The 15,923-nt window shown below is 49.5% G+C and overlaps 2 protein-coding genes across 2 annotated transcripts; one reads left to right on the top strand and one right to left on the bottom strand.

Annotated features, from left to right (window-relative positions):
* Window positions 1-103: 103 nt before the first annotated feature.
* Klhdc8b (kelch domain containing 8B) lies at window positions 104-4,911 on the top strand. The gene is made up of 6 exons (XM_021206967.2): window positions 104-186; window positions 1,096-1,611; window positions 2,699-2,863; window positions 3,194-3,418; window positions 3,554-3,655; window positions 4,065-4,911. Exons 2-6 carry the CDS (start codon window positions 1,236-1,238, stop codon window positions 4,259-4,261), a joined length of 1,065 nt encoding a protein of 354 aa, XP_021062626.1. The 5' UTR covers window positions 104-186; window positions 1,096-1,235; the 3' UTR covers window positions 4,262-4,911.
* A 928-nt stretch (window positions 4,912-5,839) lies between these two features.
* Window positions 5,840-15,248, bottom strand: C10H3orf84 (chromosome 10 C3orf84 homolog). Its single transcript, XM_021208103.1, has 4 exons — window positions 15,151-15,248; window positions 12,832-12,945; window positions 6,653-6,709; window positions 5,840-6,257 (listed from the first exon to the last, which is right to left on the bottom strand). Exons 1-4 carry the CDS (start codon window positions 15,175-15,177, stop codon window positions 5,841-5,843), a joined length of 615 nt encoding a protein of 204 aa, XP_021063762.1. The 5' UTR covers window positions 15,178-15,248; the 3' UTR covers window position 5,840.
* Between the last annotated feature and the right edge of the window lie 675 nt (window positions 15,249-15,923).

Genomic DNA, 15,923 nt, shown 5'->3' with positions numbered 1-15,923 from the left:
TAAGGCGGGAGGAGGTTTCCCCGAATCTGGGGAGGGGGGAGCGAGGGGCGGGCCCGGTCCAGCCCCGCCCCACGCCGGAGCGGTGCGGGAGCCCCACCAGAGCCCAGCTTCAGCCCTAGCCGGAGCCAGCGGAGGCGGAGGCGGAACAGCGGACCCCGTGCCCTGGCGACATCTGAGATCCAGCGGGTGAGTCCCGCGGGAGCCTCGCTCAGGGGAAGTTTGGGGCATGAAGCATAGAACCTTAATTAAACCCAATAGCCAGACCCGCCCCCCACTCTCCTTTGAGTTGGAAGTTTGGGGCCAGGAGGCCGTCCTGTCAAATCCCCGGGACTGAGAGTGGAGATCCCCAGCATACACATAGACACACAGACACACAGCAAAAGGTGAGGCTAAGGAATGTGGTCTTGGAGGGGGGGTGTCAGGAATCCAGCCGTTTATTCCTACAGGAAAAGCCCTGGACTCAGGGACCTTCTAATCCTGTGCTCAAGAGATTCTCCACACCAGCCCTCTAATACCTCCTCAGCAGGGAATCTGCTGGCATCGCCACACCCATAAAGGATGGACTTTAAAGGGAGTGTGGAATCCTGGAGTCTAGCCCCTCTGAGTCTCGCACCTGAGACTGGCCTTTTGCAGATATAAATGGTTATACCTTGTAGAAGATCCTTCTTGTAAGGACTACAGGATGAGGGACCCTGATGGCTGGACCCAGGTTGTTCAAGGTACACTAGATGCCAGTGTGTAGAGGATGCAGAACTCTCTTGGAGCACCGAGATAAGACTTATTGGGGCAGGAAGCATGCTAGGATGGAGAGCTGGGCTCTATCTTCCCTTCCAATTGATCAAGTTACTATTTGCTAGTTCTTAAGGTTGGGGAAGGAAGAATCCCTCATGCTCCTACGAGAACCGAGAAAGCCGTCTGGGTGTCTGGAATCTATTCTTACCGCTATAGAAGGACCTTTACCAGTAGAGTGTTAGTCAAAGGTGTGGGTCCTTCTGCATGATTGGTTTGGGGCCTGGCCTGCTTTCAGCTAGCTACATGTTGTTCATCTGTTTCTTGACAGTGGCCCTGACCCTTTTTTTTCCATCTCCCCTCCAGGTGAAGGCAAGATCCCTTGGACTGGGCAGACACACCCTTCCAGCCCTGACAGGATCAAGATGAGGCCTTATCGTGGCTCCCCAGCTAGGCCCACAGCCTGAGCAGATACTATGGCCTACCACTGGCAGTGAGCAAGTACCATGGCTGCAGGAGGTGGTCGGGCCTTTGCTTGGCAGGTGTTCCCCCCCATGCCGACCTGCCGGGTATATGGTACAGTGGCACACCAGGACGGACACCTGCTGGTGTTGGGGGGCTGTGGCAGGGCTGGGTTACCTCTGGATACTGTTGAGACACTGGACATGGGCTCGCACACATGGCTAGCCCTAGCACCCCTGCCCACCGCCCGGGCTGGTGCAGCTGCCGTGGCTCTGGGTAAGCAGGTGCTAGTAGTGGGCGGCGTGGACGAGGTCCAAAGCCCAGTAGCTGCGGTGGAGGCCTTCTTGGCTGATGAAGGCCGCTGGGAGCGCCGGGCTACCCTCCCTCAAGCAGCCATGGGTGTCGCGACTGTGGAGAGAGGTGAGTGGCTTAGAACATCCCTCAGGTGCTCCAAGCTTCCTTTTCTTTTCTCTCGCCCGAGAGTCCATTATCACAGAGGCTGAATAAGTGCCGCCTTGGATGTGGCTTTGCCTCCTGTCTCTTACCTAGGCTTGCCGAAGCTTATGTTAATTGCCTTTTCTGGGCTATGAGGTGGGGGGGATCAGAGCCCAGAAGGCCCCCAGAAAAGTGGGAGACCCCAGCCACTACCCTGTCCTGTTCTTTGTAACTAAGAGACAGTGGGGGGTGTGGCCTAATGACTCTCTCATAGTTATAAATAGTATGGAGGGGGAGGGGAGCAAGGCCTTGGCTCTGAGCCCAGCAAGTGCTTAAGTGCTTAGCGCCCCCCCCCCCCAGCACACACCAGAGATCCTGATGTGGACAAAGGCCAAGCCGACCTGGAGATGGTTGCCATGGAAGCCCCCAGCTGCCAGGCAGTATCACCCAAAGGCCTGTGGATGTGCCCCTAGCTGACTCTGAGCACCTAACAGTTCTATCGAAGCAGCGGGGCATAGAGGTGCTGACAGGGTGCCAGAGGCTGAAAGCTGTGGTCAGCGCCTCTATCCCACAGGCCCAGCTCATCTCCCAGCCCCAAGCCCTTACCAAGTCGATGCCCTAAGTTCCCTTCCCAGACTGAGCTTCATGCTGAACAAATCTCCTTATAGCCTCTACCACTGTCTTATGCTACCCTACCCCCTTAGGGAACCTGCCCCCTACACACACACACACACACACACACACTCACACACACACACGCACACCTGGTGGCCTCCAGGTCTGACCACCAGTCCCAGGCTAGCCTGCTAAGATGCCAGATTTGGTTGCCATAGCGTCTCCAGGGAGACCGGGCTGGATTATAATTAGATCAGCTGCCTCCTGCTCTTCACTTGGAGGGGCCTAGGCCAAAGCTGGAATCCCAGCTCCTCTAGCTCCCACTTCAGACAGGCAACAAAGTTTTTCGTAAACAAATGGGTCTCCTTCCACCCCTGGGTCTGACTGAGGGAGCTGTCAGGGTGGGGTCCACCAGCCAGACATGGTTGTACAGTCTGAACTACTCTTTTCTGTGCAGATGGTATGGTGTATGCTCTGGGGGGAATGGGTCCTGACACAGCCCCCCAGGCCCAGGTACTGGTATATGAGCCCCGCCGGGACTGCTGGCTTTCGCTACCCTCCATGCCCACACCCTGCTATGGGGCCTCCACCTTCCTGCACGGGAACAAGATCTATGTCCTGGGTAAGGGCTGAGGGATGTGGGAGAGGGGGGAAAAAAGTTCAGGGGGTTGCCTAGATTAGGGATCAGTCTTTGTCTGAGACGTTGGGCCTTGAGATGCTCTGCTGGGGGCGGAAGGGGGGTAATCCAGGCCTATCCCAAAGCCTCCTTGGTGCCCAACTGGGGTTGGAAAATGACATTCGGTGCCGAGGGTTTACGTGGTCTCTTGGTTACTCCATGGGCAGGTGTGTACACAGCTGGATGTCAGGGGCCGGGGAGGACAGTTCAGCAACCTGGTGAGGACACCACCAAGCCATTTGGGCTCTGTCCCAGGTGCTTCAATTCCTTTGACAGGAGGCCGCCAGGGCAAGCTCCCAGTAACTGCATTTGAAGCTTTTGATCTGGAGACCCGTACATGGACCCGACACCCAAGCCTGCCCAGCCGCAGAGCTTTTGCTGGCTGTGCTATGGCCGAAGGCAGTGTCTTTAGCCTGGGTGGCCTGCAGCAGCCTGGGCCCCACAATTTCTACTCCCGCCCGCACTTTGTCAACACTGTGGAGATGTTTGACCTGGAGCATGGTGAGTAGTGTCTGTTCTACTGTCTCCATGGGACAGAAGGGAGTGTGTATGTGTGTGTGTGTGTGTGTGTGTGTGTGTGTACCCTCACATCTGCATATGTCTGTGTGCATACACCTTATATCTTCTCTCTTTCAGGCTCCTGGACTAAGCTGCCTCGTAGCCTGCGGATGAGGGACAAGAGGGCTGACTTTGTGGTTGGCTCCCTTGGGGGCAACATTGTGGCTATTGGGGGCCTTGGTGAGTGTCCATGGGGCTAAGGAAAAGGTGGTATTAAGCAGGAAAGGAGCATCTCTGAGCAGGACCACCTTCTCTAGACAACGGTGGCAGAGCCTTGGGAGCTCCTTGCCTATCTATAAATCAGGGAACTGGTGATTCACCTGGCTCAGCTCTCGGAGTGTCTACCGTGCCCGACTGGGGGCCCTAAGACACAGGAGCAGAACAGATGATCGAATGTGACCAAATAGTCAAAGCATGAATGAATGAATGAATGAATGAGTGAATGAGTGAGTGAGTGAATGAATGAGCTTGGGCAATGAGACACAGAGCACTGCTAGGTCATGCGGGAGGAGTACTTACTAGGCCATTATCCAAGAAAGGGAGCAAAGGGGTCTTCAGCCCCTTACCATCATCTATGTGCATCTTCCAGGGAACCAGCCATGCCCATTGGCCTCCGTGGAGAGCTTCAGTCTAGCACGGAGACGCTGGGAGGCGCTGCCTGCCATGCCTACAGCCCGATGCTCCTGCTCCAGCCTCCAGGCTGGGTCCCGACTGTTTGTTATTGGGGGTGTGGCCCAGGGCCCAAGTCAAGCTGTGGAGGCACTGTGTCTACGGGATGGAGTCTGAAGACCTGGTGAGACCTGTCTACCAGGGCAGCTCACTATAGAAGCAGATTGGGCTCCCTTTTGCTGCTGAGGGTGCTCCCCCTGGCTCTGTGGGATGAGGGAGGCACAGGAGAGGGCACCTGAGTTTCCGCCTTAGGGACCTGGGTTGGGGAGCCCTTGTCTTCAGTGCAGGACACACACACTCACACCTATTTTTGTTACCATCACTCACTAACCATAGCTAGCTCCACCTATGCCCTAGAAGTTACTAGGCCCTCTGTCAACTCTGACACGTGACGAGCAGAGCATTGGCCTCACGGTCTATAGCTTAGGCCCTAAGAGCTGACCAAGCCCTCTGCAGTGGCCAGTCTGGGAAAGTCTGAGCTTCCAGCCTTCCTTGAGGGGTTCCTGGGGACCCCAGGAGTATTCTGAGGATGGAAATCACAGAAGAAACAAAGGAGAGAATGTGGGGACTGCCGGGGGTCAGTGGATCCCTGGCCTTCCCGTCTGTACTAAGGCCTGTGTGACCTGGGGCAGGTCATTTCACCTCTCTGTGCCTCAGTATCCTCATCTGTAAATGGGGATCTCTGAAACCTTCCTGCCCGACCTACCTCACAGGGCTGTTGTGAGGACCCAGGGAGTTTTGATGTAGAAATAAAAATACTGCTCAAATCTGGCGTGGGGTTTCAGGTGCAGATTCACACGTTGTTCTTTCAAGCCTCAAGTCTGTCTGGGGTGAGAGTCCACAGGGAGCCTGGGAAACCTCATAACCATATCTGAAGTCACCTGGGGTCTCAAGTCACCTAAGCCTCAGCTTTGTCTTTTGTTTTGTTTTGCTTTGGGGGTTTTGTTTGTTTGTTTTTCAAGACAGAATTTCTCTGCATAGCCCTGGCTGTCCTGGAACTCACTCTGTAGACCAGGCTGGCCTCGAACTCAGAAATCTGCCTGCCTCTGCCTCCCATGTGCCACCACTGCCTGGCTTTCAGCTTTGTCTTAAATGACAAAGGATGTCTTGAATATTTGGGGACTTGATAGGATGACCAGAGGAGGACATTTCACAAGGTTAGGATGACCTCCAGATCCGAGTCTTACAGTGTCTCCTCAAAGCTTCTGCGTACCCCACTTTATGGTGTGGGCAGTTGGGGGGCTCAGCTGGGTAGTGGCTGGGGGGCAGTCTCCTTGTGAGGCATCTCTTGGGCAGGACTGTGTAGCTGAACCGCCAACCCCTACAAAGGCACCTGGCTCCTGGAGGCAGCTGCTACTAGCCCTTGCCTCTCTCTCTCAGCCTTGACTGTTCTAGAAGGATCCCTGAAATTACATTGAGTACAAGAGGCCACAATTACTGAGGAGTTATTGGGTCCCTAGAACCTAACCATGGTCATGGCGACTTTTCTGGACTCTGGAGTCTGCTGCAGCCTCATCCTTTCTGACTTAGTGGCAGGGTTCCCTGGACAGCACCTCCCCAGCCCAGCACACAGAAATAATATATACTCTATGGGAGCCAGACACAGGGCCTGCTAGTGAGCTTGTTCATAAGCACACATGCTCCCGCTCCCCTGCCCCAAAACATCTTGGACTGTGAGTACAAACAGCCTGTTATGTCAGCTGAATCTTTTTAATGCTTGGGACCAGTTTAAACACTCAGAAACTCCGGCGTGAAGGTAGTGCTGCAGCAACTTGGGCTTTGGGATCCCTGGGAGGTCAGGCAGTGTTTCAGTAACTGGCTCAAGGGGCCTTACCTTGGCGCTACCACAATGACCACCCCGGGATGGCTGGCAGAAGTTGTGTTGGTAGGTGGTATTGGCATAGGGAGGCTGGACCTGCACAAACTGGACAAGGCGCTGGGGGAGCCTAGTGAGTCCTGTGCCTGACCGGAAATCAGTCTGGTAGGACGATTCCAGAGGCGGCTGCTGGCTCAATTCCAGCTCGCAGGGTGCCCAGCGCAGGAAGGTGTGTCTCTTCCACAGCCGCTCCAGGTCTTTCCGTCTTCCGATTCCCTGCAGCAGGCAGTAGGGACCCTTCTCAACAGTACGGGCTCTTGGCCCACAGTCTTGGCATCCAGGATTTGCTTGGGCCCCATCTAATCCCAAATCAGTTTGGTAATGCTGGGATTGTGCCTGGCCTCCCCAACCTGTTCCTGCATCCTTAGCAATGTTATTATCTTAGTGTGAAGCCCCTGAGTGACCCCTGGGATAGTTGTTCACAGTAGTGAACTAGCCAAGAAAACCAAGGCAAAGTTGCCTCTGTCTGGGGGATAAGGCTTTTAGCAGCGGACACGGTTACGGGGAAATAGATGCTCTTCTGGTTCTGTAAGAAACCTGCTCCCTAAGGGTCTCCAGTCTACCCTGCTGCCTGCTGTGTCCTCCCATCAGCCAAGGGACTCCTCCCCCTTCTTCTTTCTTCTCCAACTCACTTTATCGAAGGAAGTGCGGTTGTCGTGCTTGGAGAAGAAGTGTTGTCTTGCAGGCTCCTTGAAAGAAGATGAGAAGGAAGGTGAGGGCAGGGCGTGCTCACCTGCTCCAGCAGAGACTGCCTCGGGACACACCACTTCTAAATGCTAAACTGCCAACACCTTGAAAGGGTAGAGACAAATCAAAGTGACATCTCACCCGCTCCCACCCCTACCTGGAAGCTTTGGGACCACAGGCGTGTCTGCCATGACATCTTGCCATCCGTGGAGGGCTTTAATACCAAGTGGCCTAGGATCAGGCTTCAGGCTTCTCCCCTCCACCCATGCTCACTACCTAACAGCATAGCCTAAGTGGTATCTAGAAATGAATACGTCTGTCTCCATTTGAGGGTATCTGCCCAGCCCCAGGCTCAACAGCTAACTAACTGCCTACTCCACATCTTCGTGTCAAAGCATGGCAGGACACCTCCGCACACATCACTGGGCTGTGAATCACTGCCGAATCCATTTTGCCTACAGCTCAGGCCATGGCACCTGACAGCTAGATCCACGTGCCTGAGTCTTCTGTTTTGTTTGTTTGTTTGTTGTTTTGAGACACAGAGTCTTGACATGCAGCCAGAGCTGGCTTGGGATGTACTATACAGCCCAGGTTGCACTTGAAGAGCCTCTGCCTCCGCCTCCCAGGAGCTGGGATTACAGGCGTGAGTCTCCATACCTGGCTTGTCCTACTTAAAACCACCATCCTCTCTTGCGTGAAGTATCAGAGAGTTTTCCACCTATGTCGAGGCTTTCAAGATCCCACTTCCAGTCTGGTATCTTCTCAGTAACCAGAAACTCCTCAAGTACACAAATCAGATCACATCTTGTTTGCCAAAAATCTGCAAAAGCTATTCATTTTTATAACAGTCAAAACCATAATAGTGATCTGTGAGATTCGTGCAACACACCTCCTCCCTCTGACTCTACTTCCAGCCATGCTAGACTCCTCAGGCCAGCAACTGCTTCCTCAGACCTGAGCTGGTGAGACCCGCCATGGCTGGGTTGGTGGTGTTAGCAACGGCTGACAACAAGCTCAGGTACAAGGCAGGATTTGGGGGGATCTCAGTCATAGAGTGTTAGCACAGTTGGATTGAGGCTCTGGATTTTTAGTCCCAAACCAGAAAAGAAAGAAAGAGAGAAAGAAAGAAAGAAAGAAAGAAAGAAAGAAAGAAAGAAAGAAAGGAAGGAAGGAAGGAAGGAAGGAAGGAAGGAAGGAAGGAAGAAAGAANAAGGAAGAAAGAAAGAAAGAAAGAAAGAAAAAGCAAGAGAGAAAGAAAAGAAGGAAGAGAAAGAAAGAGAAAGGAAGAAAGGAAAGGAACTGACTGCAGCAAAGTCAGCAAACCACGGACTGGTGGTTCAGGTGAAAACGATGTCTGGCTTGTCTTCAGTCTACGCTTTTGGCACTTCCTGTCTTAGATATTGTAGATCTGGAAGCTCCAACCAGCGTGATAGCTCAATGAAGAGAGGAAGCTGGCCAGACTCCTGCTCTTTCCTTATAAAGAAAGTGACATATTTGGCACTAAACTCCCAGGGTTCCATAAACTAGGGTAGAGTGTGGGTTTCACATGTGTGTTCAGCACATACACACACACACACACATCAACTAATAATTAACCAACCAAAAACCAAGGCTATTTAGAAAAAAAAAATAGGAGAAATTCTTCAGAATTTAGGGCAGACAAAGAGTTCTTACAAATGACACTAAAATCAAAAGCCAAAAAAAGAAAAAGCAAGTCAGGTGTGGTGGGCTACACTGGAATCCCAGCAGGTGCGGTGGGCTATGCTGTAACCTCAGCATTTGGGGGTGAGCTACACTGTAACCTCAGCATTTGGGGGGTGAGTTACACTGTAACCTCAGCATTTGGGGGGTGAGTTACACTGTAACCCCAGCATTTGGGGGGTGAGAACAAGATCAAGAGTTCAGGAATGGACTTTGCTACAGACCATGTTTGGAGTCAACCTCAAATGATATTTAAATTTTTTAGTTCAATTAAACTAAATTCTAAGACTTTTAGTTCTAAGACTTTGAAATGTTTTGGTTTTGGGTGGCTAGATGATAGGAGAGGTGGCTCCGTGGTTAGGAGTGCTTACTGCTCATGCAGAGAATCCAGGGTCAGTTCCCACAGCCACATTAGGTGGCTTACAACCACTTGTAACTCCAGGTCCAGGCGATGAACACCTTTTGGGCTCTTCTATCCCCTGCACACTCTTGGTGCACATAAAATCATTCAGACACACGCAAATATGCATAAAATAAATAAGTAAATGTTTAAAAAAAAGTTCTGCCAGTCATAACCACCATATCTAGAATCCCAGCATTTAGGAGCCTGAGGAGTGAGGTTTGTTAACAGTCCAAGACCAGCCTGGGCTGCACAGGGAAACCCTATTTTCCAAAAAGATTTTCCTATGAAAATCCATAAGAAGAAGATGAAAAGAAAGCTACGGAGTTGGGGAAATACACTTGCAAATCACCTACTTAACAGGAGACTAAAATCTAGAATGTATTTTAAAATAATAACTTTGCAATAGTAAAACAAATAATCCTATAAGAAAATAGACCAACAACATGAAGATATTACACACACACACACACACACACACAAAAGAATATACAGGGGCTGGAGAGATGGCTCAGTGGCTAAGAGCACTGACTGTTCTTCCAAAGGTCCCGAGTTCAATTCCCAGCAATCCACACGGTGGCTCACAACCATCTGTAATGGGATCTGATGCCCTCTTCTGGTGTGTCTGAAGACAGCTACAGTGTACTCATATACATTAAATAAATAACATTAAAAAAAAAAAAGAATATACAGATGGCACCTAACATGAAAAGATGCGCAGCATCAGTAAATGCTGGAGCGATGCAGCAATCACAACGGCATCTCATCACCAATGTATCAGAATGGCTAAAAATAGAGACGATGTCAAATGTTAGTGAAGAACCGGGGATCATTCATGCCCTGCTAGTGAGCATGTAAGATGGCAAGGCTACAATGGAGAACAGCTTGGCAGTTCTTTTAAAAACGAAACATGCCACTACCATATGATCCAGCAACTGAGCTTCTGGGCACTTCTCCCAGAGAAAAGAAAAACTTATGTTCACCCAGAGATCTGCACAAATGCTCCTGGCAGCTTTCTTTATAAGAGCCAAAATTGGAATCAGCTCAGATACCCTTTAATAAAGCGAATGCTCAGACAATCCAATCCATACAAACCATAGAACACTACTTAGTGATGAAGAGATGAACTATTTATAGTCACAACAACTTGGATGACTCTCCAGGAAATTACACTGAGCCAAGGAAACCAGGCTCCAAGGTTGTACACTGTATTATTACACTTAGGTGGCAGTTTCCCCCTTTAACTCATTGATTTGTTGACAGGGTTTCACACTGCAGCCCAGACTGTCTTGGGCTCACTGTGTAGCTTAGGCTAGCCTGAAACTTGTAGCAATTCTACCTCAGCTTTCCAAGAGCTGGGGTTATAGTGGTGGGCCATAAGACCTGGGTTATTATTATTATTATTATTAGAGATGAGGTCTCCCTGTGTAGGCCTGAGGATCTAAGGTTCATCCCCAGAACCCACATACTAAGCTGGGTGTAGTCTTGTAATGGTGCACCCTTGTAACTCCAGGACTCAGGGATAGAGACAGGAAGCTCCGTGGGGACTCCAGCCAGTTCAGCTGAATTAACAAACCCCAGGGCACAGTAAGGAACCCTGTTCTCAAGGTGAATATCTGTCCTGAGGAACAGCACTCACAGCTGACCTCCGACTCCATATATGTATGCATAGATGCACACAAACACATGCAAGCACGCGCGTGCGCGCGCGCGCGCGCACACACACACACACACACAATTAAATCTGGAGATCTGGAACAAGTTTCAACTGACCTCCAAGTTCCCCCGTCTCTTCTCAGCTGCAGAGTCACACACGGCCTACAATGAAGGCCTCTGTTGTCAGAGGCAATCCTGACTCTGGAAACTCATTATCCACAGTGGCAGGATAATCTATCGACTCCCACTGATTCCAGTTTTACTCTCACAACTGTGGGAGCCTGGTGAGAAGGAAGGAGTCATTTCCTCTCCTGCCCAGGCAGTTCTGGGTACCCTTGCCCTCGAGAAGAAGCATTAGCTGTGTCTTCAGCTCTCATTTAGGCTTCTCTTCTGCTGAGGTAGCTGAGCAGGTGGGACTAGAGACAAGATTCTCAGTTAAGAGGCCTTGGGGAGAAAATCAGGTTCCGCTGAGAAAAGGCAGGGTTCTGAGGAAGTGGGACAGTGATAAGTCAGTAGGGTGCTGAGGGAGGAACCTGTGTCACATGGAGCCTTGGGGAACAACAGGGACATAGCATGAAGCCCTGCAACCAAAGGACCGGCTCCATCCTTGAGTCTATGACACTTCTTGTCTGCCTTTAGGAGCCAACCCTGATGTTACAGTTCCCAAGGGTCAGGCAGGTAAAGGCGAGGGTAAACCCATATGGTTCAGAAGGAAGATAAAAATAGAGAAAAGAAAAAAGAGAGTTTTCCCCATATCCAAATGTCACAAATGTTTATGTGCTCTAAGCCAGAGGAAAGTGTTGCCCTGTCTCAGGAAGGCTGTTAAACAATAGCTGCAGCCAGCCGGCTGAAGCTGCTCCTCTCGGCCAGTGAGAAGTAAGATATGCACCTTTCCTGGGCAGTCCTATTAATTAAGAGAGGCTCAGACTGAGAAAGGCCCTTGAGACTTGACATTTATTCAAGCCAAGTGCCATACAGACCATGCTGTTTGGTGCATTTGAGAATGCTAGATAAAGTCTTCATTCTGATCAGCAGCCAAAACATGTGTTCTGTATGTCTGCTCCTGAGGGGTGGGTGGGGTATTGGCTCTGGAAGGCAAACCCTCTGAGGGCTACTATAAAAATCCAGCCGGAAGGTTCTGGATTATTTCTGTCCCTGTACTACTGTCTCTGTCTATCATTCTCTCTCTCTCTCTCTCTCTCTCTCTCTCTCTCTCTCTCTCTCTCTCTCTCTCTCTCTCTCTCTCTCTCTCTCTCTCTCTCTCTCTCTCTCTCTCCTGACTTCGTCTTTGTCTCCCAACTGCTCCAAATTGCAGGTACATGCCACCACACCTGGCTTCATCATGCTTTCTAAAGGAAGGAGGGAGGCCGCTGGTGAGCAGTCTGGAGCTGCTTTGGGGCCTGGTTTTTGAAAGCATCGACAATAAGTCCTTCCAACTGGAAATGCTAAGGCTGCTAAGAAATATGGCAGCCGCCAAGACCCTGCTGTCAGCCTGAGAAGGCAATTCCTGAAAATCCAGATGGCACATCCAGGCAGACCTGGCAATGGGCTGGAAAGCAAGAAGCTGCGGTGGGCGGGTGGAGCGTGATTCTCTGGGCTTGCCTCCTCCCTGTTCTGGTTTGGAAGGCAGATTGAGCACAGACACCACTGGGACCCCTGGGATGCCCTGGAGGAGACAGAGGAAAATAAATAGGAAAATGTTTCTTCTCCCCTTCTGCCCCTGACTGACGACGACTCCCTTCTTGGGAGCATTGACTCTTTCAGGCTCCTCTCTCCACACTTTTCTTTTCTGGACTCCGGTGGTCATGTTGCTGCCCTGTCCCTTTGGGCTCTTCTGGGATAACAGGCAGGGCTGTTTGGCAGCTTGTTTGTTTGTTTGTTTGTTCAATTTTGTTTTGAGGCAGTATCTCATGTATTCTCAAACACACTATGAAACTGAGGAAAATTTTGACCATATGATCCTCCTGTGTGCTGGGGTTATAGGCACGAGCTATGTTCATTTAGTGCTCTTTATCAAACCCATGGCTTCATGCTTGCTAGGCAGACACTCTACCAACTGAGCTACACCTCCAGTCTGTTTGTTTGAGACAGCATATTGCTACAAAGCTCTGACTGGCCTAAAGTTTGCTAAACACCCCAGACTTTGTCATGGAACTTTCTCCCATTCAGGAGGAGCCTGCTCTTCTCTAGCCTTTTGGTAGAAAGCTGGTATTTCAGACCCAAAGTTCCAGTCCTGCTATCCCAGGGTTAGACTGTTCCCAGGTGACTGGCTTGTCAGTCTGTCTCTGCAAGGGCTGAGGCGGTTAGCTTGGAGTCTGAGTCAGGAATGGTCCTTTCCTTCCCACTGCCCTCCGGGAGACCTTGTACCTCACATCTCTGTAGGAACACTGCTGGAGGCGGGGGCTTGGCAGCAAGACGGTATTCTCCAGCACTTTCACTCTTGACTTGACCTCGGTAGTGCCCGTAGAAGCCACTGTTGTGCTATAACAAGGCAGGTAGGAATCATGGTAAAGCCCACTTAAATCCTCACCCTGGCTTCCAGAAACCAGAAACTCCTCCTTCAATCTAGGACAGAATAGGTCTGAAGAGGAACAGCACTTCCCGACTGGAGCCAGCACAGAGTTGTCCCTTTCTTTCATTGGGACAAGTGGTCTCAACATGTTGATCTTTCTGGGCTGTGTGTGGAAGGGGAAGGACATCATATAGTCATACTTTTGTAGGCTACTGTTGAGTGGGGTGGTGTGACCTTGGGATCTGAGAATAAGTCCCTTTTGTTCCTCTCCCCACATTATTAATAGTGGGTCAAGTGTCCCTGGGAACCAAGAAGCCAATGGATATTTCTTTTGAATGGATTGGCAAGGCTATGAACACTCATTTATCACCCACTCTGCTATTCTGGGGCAAAAATGGGTACCTCTGAACTTGGGGCACTCAAGACTTCTTTCCCCAAAGAGGCTATAACTAGTAGAGAACCTAAATCAGAGTATTGGCAAAAACAAACCAAAACAGAACAGAAATAAACACTGAGAGGTGGCTTGATCTCGGGAGGTGCACACCTTTAGTCCCAGCATTTGAGAGGCAGAGATAGGCAGATCTCTGTGTTTGAGGCCAGCCTGGTCTACAGAGTGAGTTCCAGGACAGTCAGGGCCACAAAGAAATCCTATCTTGAAAAAAATAAAAAAACAAGACAAACAAACAGACAAACAAAAATCCAGAAATAAATATTTGTCAGCCAGGCATGGTGGTTCATACATGTAATATAAGCAGTTTGGTGGCTGAGGTTGGTGGGGTGGGCGGATACTGTGAATTCAAGGCTATACTGGGCTACATAGAAAGCTAGCTAGGCCACTATGGGCTACAGTGTCAGACTGTTTCAAATATATATATTCAAATATATATATTCAAATATATATTCAAATATGTATTCAAATATATATTCAAATATATATATTCAAATATATATATGAAAAAGTGGAAAGAGACACGCTGGAATTAAGAAGGGGTTCAGGAGTACTCATATGGGATGAAAGAGGTTAACAGAATAAAATGACCAAATACATTTATCCGCATATATGAAATGGTCAAAGGATAAGGATAATTTGGAAGGAGGCACTGGAGAGATTGCTCAGCAATTAAAAGCACTGCTTGCTCTTCCAGAGGACCTCAGTTTGATTTCTAGCATCCAAATGGCAGCTCACAACTATCTATAATTATAGTTCTAGGAAATCTGATATCATCTCATCTGGCTCCCTTGGGCACCAGACACACACAAGGTGCACAGACATACATAGACAAAACACTCGTACATGGAAAATGACAAAATATATTTTAAAAAAGGGCTGGTGAGATGGCTCAGTGGGTAAGAGCACCCGACTGTTCTTCCAAAGGTCCAGAGTTCAAATCCCAGCAACCACATGGTGGCTCATAACCATCTGTAACAAGATCTGACGCCCTCTTCTGGTGTATCTGAAGACAGCTATAGTGTACTTACATTTAATAAATAAATAAATCTTAAAAAATATATATATATATATATTTAAAAAAAGTAAATTCCTATGGAAGGGCTGTTCTGTGCAGATTTCATTAGGTGGATGTTCCTGGACAATCACATCAGGTAACTCCTATGGCCCTGTCCTTTTGTGTTGAGTCCTCTTAAAGATCAAAGTCCTCATAGTCTTAAGCCTGAGCAGAGGGAGCTGGCTGGAGGCTGACCTTCGGCCACAACAGCAGACTACTTGACATCTCGTTCCACCTCACTGATTTGCACCATAGCCAGTCTACCTGTTCCTGTACTGTTTGTAAACACCTTTTACTCATCCTTTACTCAGTTTAATTTAGCAATATTTTTACTTCAGTAGCATTCACACTGTGCTCCAGGTGTGGGGATGGGCCCAGAAAATAGACAAAACCACCAACAATAATCTCCTGATGGTCCCAAACTAGACAGCACTTAGTCCCAATGTTTGACAGAGCCTGGGAGGACCAGTGAACAACTGGGTGCTAGAATACTCAGAGGTTCTAGTGGTTAGCGGGAGCACAGGAAGCAGTGCAGCCTTGGGAGGTGTGGAGCCCTGGAGGAGGAGAGAGCAGCTAAGACCTCTGCCTGCCTGGATATGGGCTGACACCTCTCATCCTCATGACTCATAGAGCTTTCATGCTGGCCAGAGGGTCAGGATTAACTCTTACCCAGGAGCCTATTAAAGCACCTTGCATCTTTCCACGAAGGGAGCCAAAAAGGCAAACTTTCCTCGTGTCCTTTTGAAGCTACATCTGAGAGAGAGAATCTCTGGAGGTCAGCTGTTTGTTGCTTAGTAACACAAGGAGGCTGTGACTGCACAATGCTGCTGTTGGGGCAGCACCCAGCCTATCGCCCTTTTTTCCTTGCTTCTCTGATTCTTCTGTATGAGAGAATCCCAGCTCCTGTCATGATGGACTTTAGAGAGCCTTTGTACAAATGTGCAGAGCTCCACAGCAGCTCATCAGAATGAGCTGGCCAATGAAATATTAAAGACCACTTTGGAGGCAAACACTGTGTCTTAAAAACTCCGTAATGACATTGCTAGGGACATAAATTTAAAAAGCATTCTATGGATTCAGGAGAAATGCCATGGGGTGGTTTGCTTTTAGAAAAAAAAAAAATCACCCTCAAGCCCTGCCGGCTCGATGTAGCGTTTTGTTTGAGTGGGAATGCCAACTTTTACAGGCAAATGGTAAGAGGGCTTACCTGGAGAAGAGACTGGTCATGGTCCAGGTCTGAGCAAGTTTGGGTCAATTGCATGCAGACGTGAGCCACTCACCCCTTTCGTTTTACCAACAGAAGCTGGTTAGAACTGTTCTTTGTTTTGTTTTTAAAGATTTATTTATTTATTATATGTAAGTACACTGTAGCTGTCTTCAGACACTCCAGAAGAGGGCGTCAGATCTTGTTACAGGTGGTTGTGAACCACCATGTGGTTGCT

The sequence above is a fragment of the Mus pahari genome, chromosome 10, assembly GCF_900095145.1.
Source record: "Mus pahari chromosome 10, PAHARI_EIJ_v1.1, whole genome shotgun sequence".
Taxonomy (NCBI): domain Eukaryota; kingdom Metazoa; phylum Chordata; class Mammalia; order Rodentia; family Muridae; genus Mus; species Mus pahari.
The sequence above is the reverse complement of the archived record's forward strand: the minus strand, read 5'-3'. Positions and strand labels throughout refer to the sequence as shown.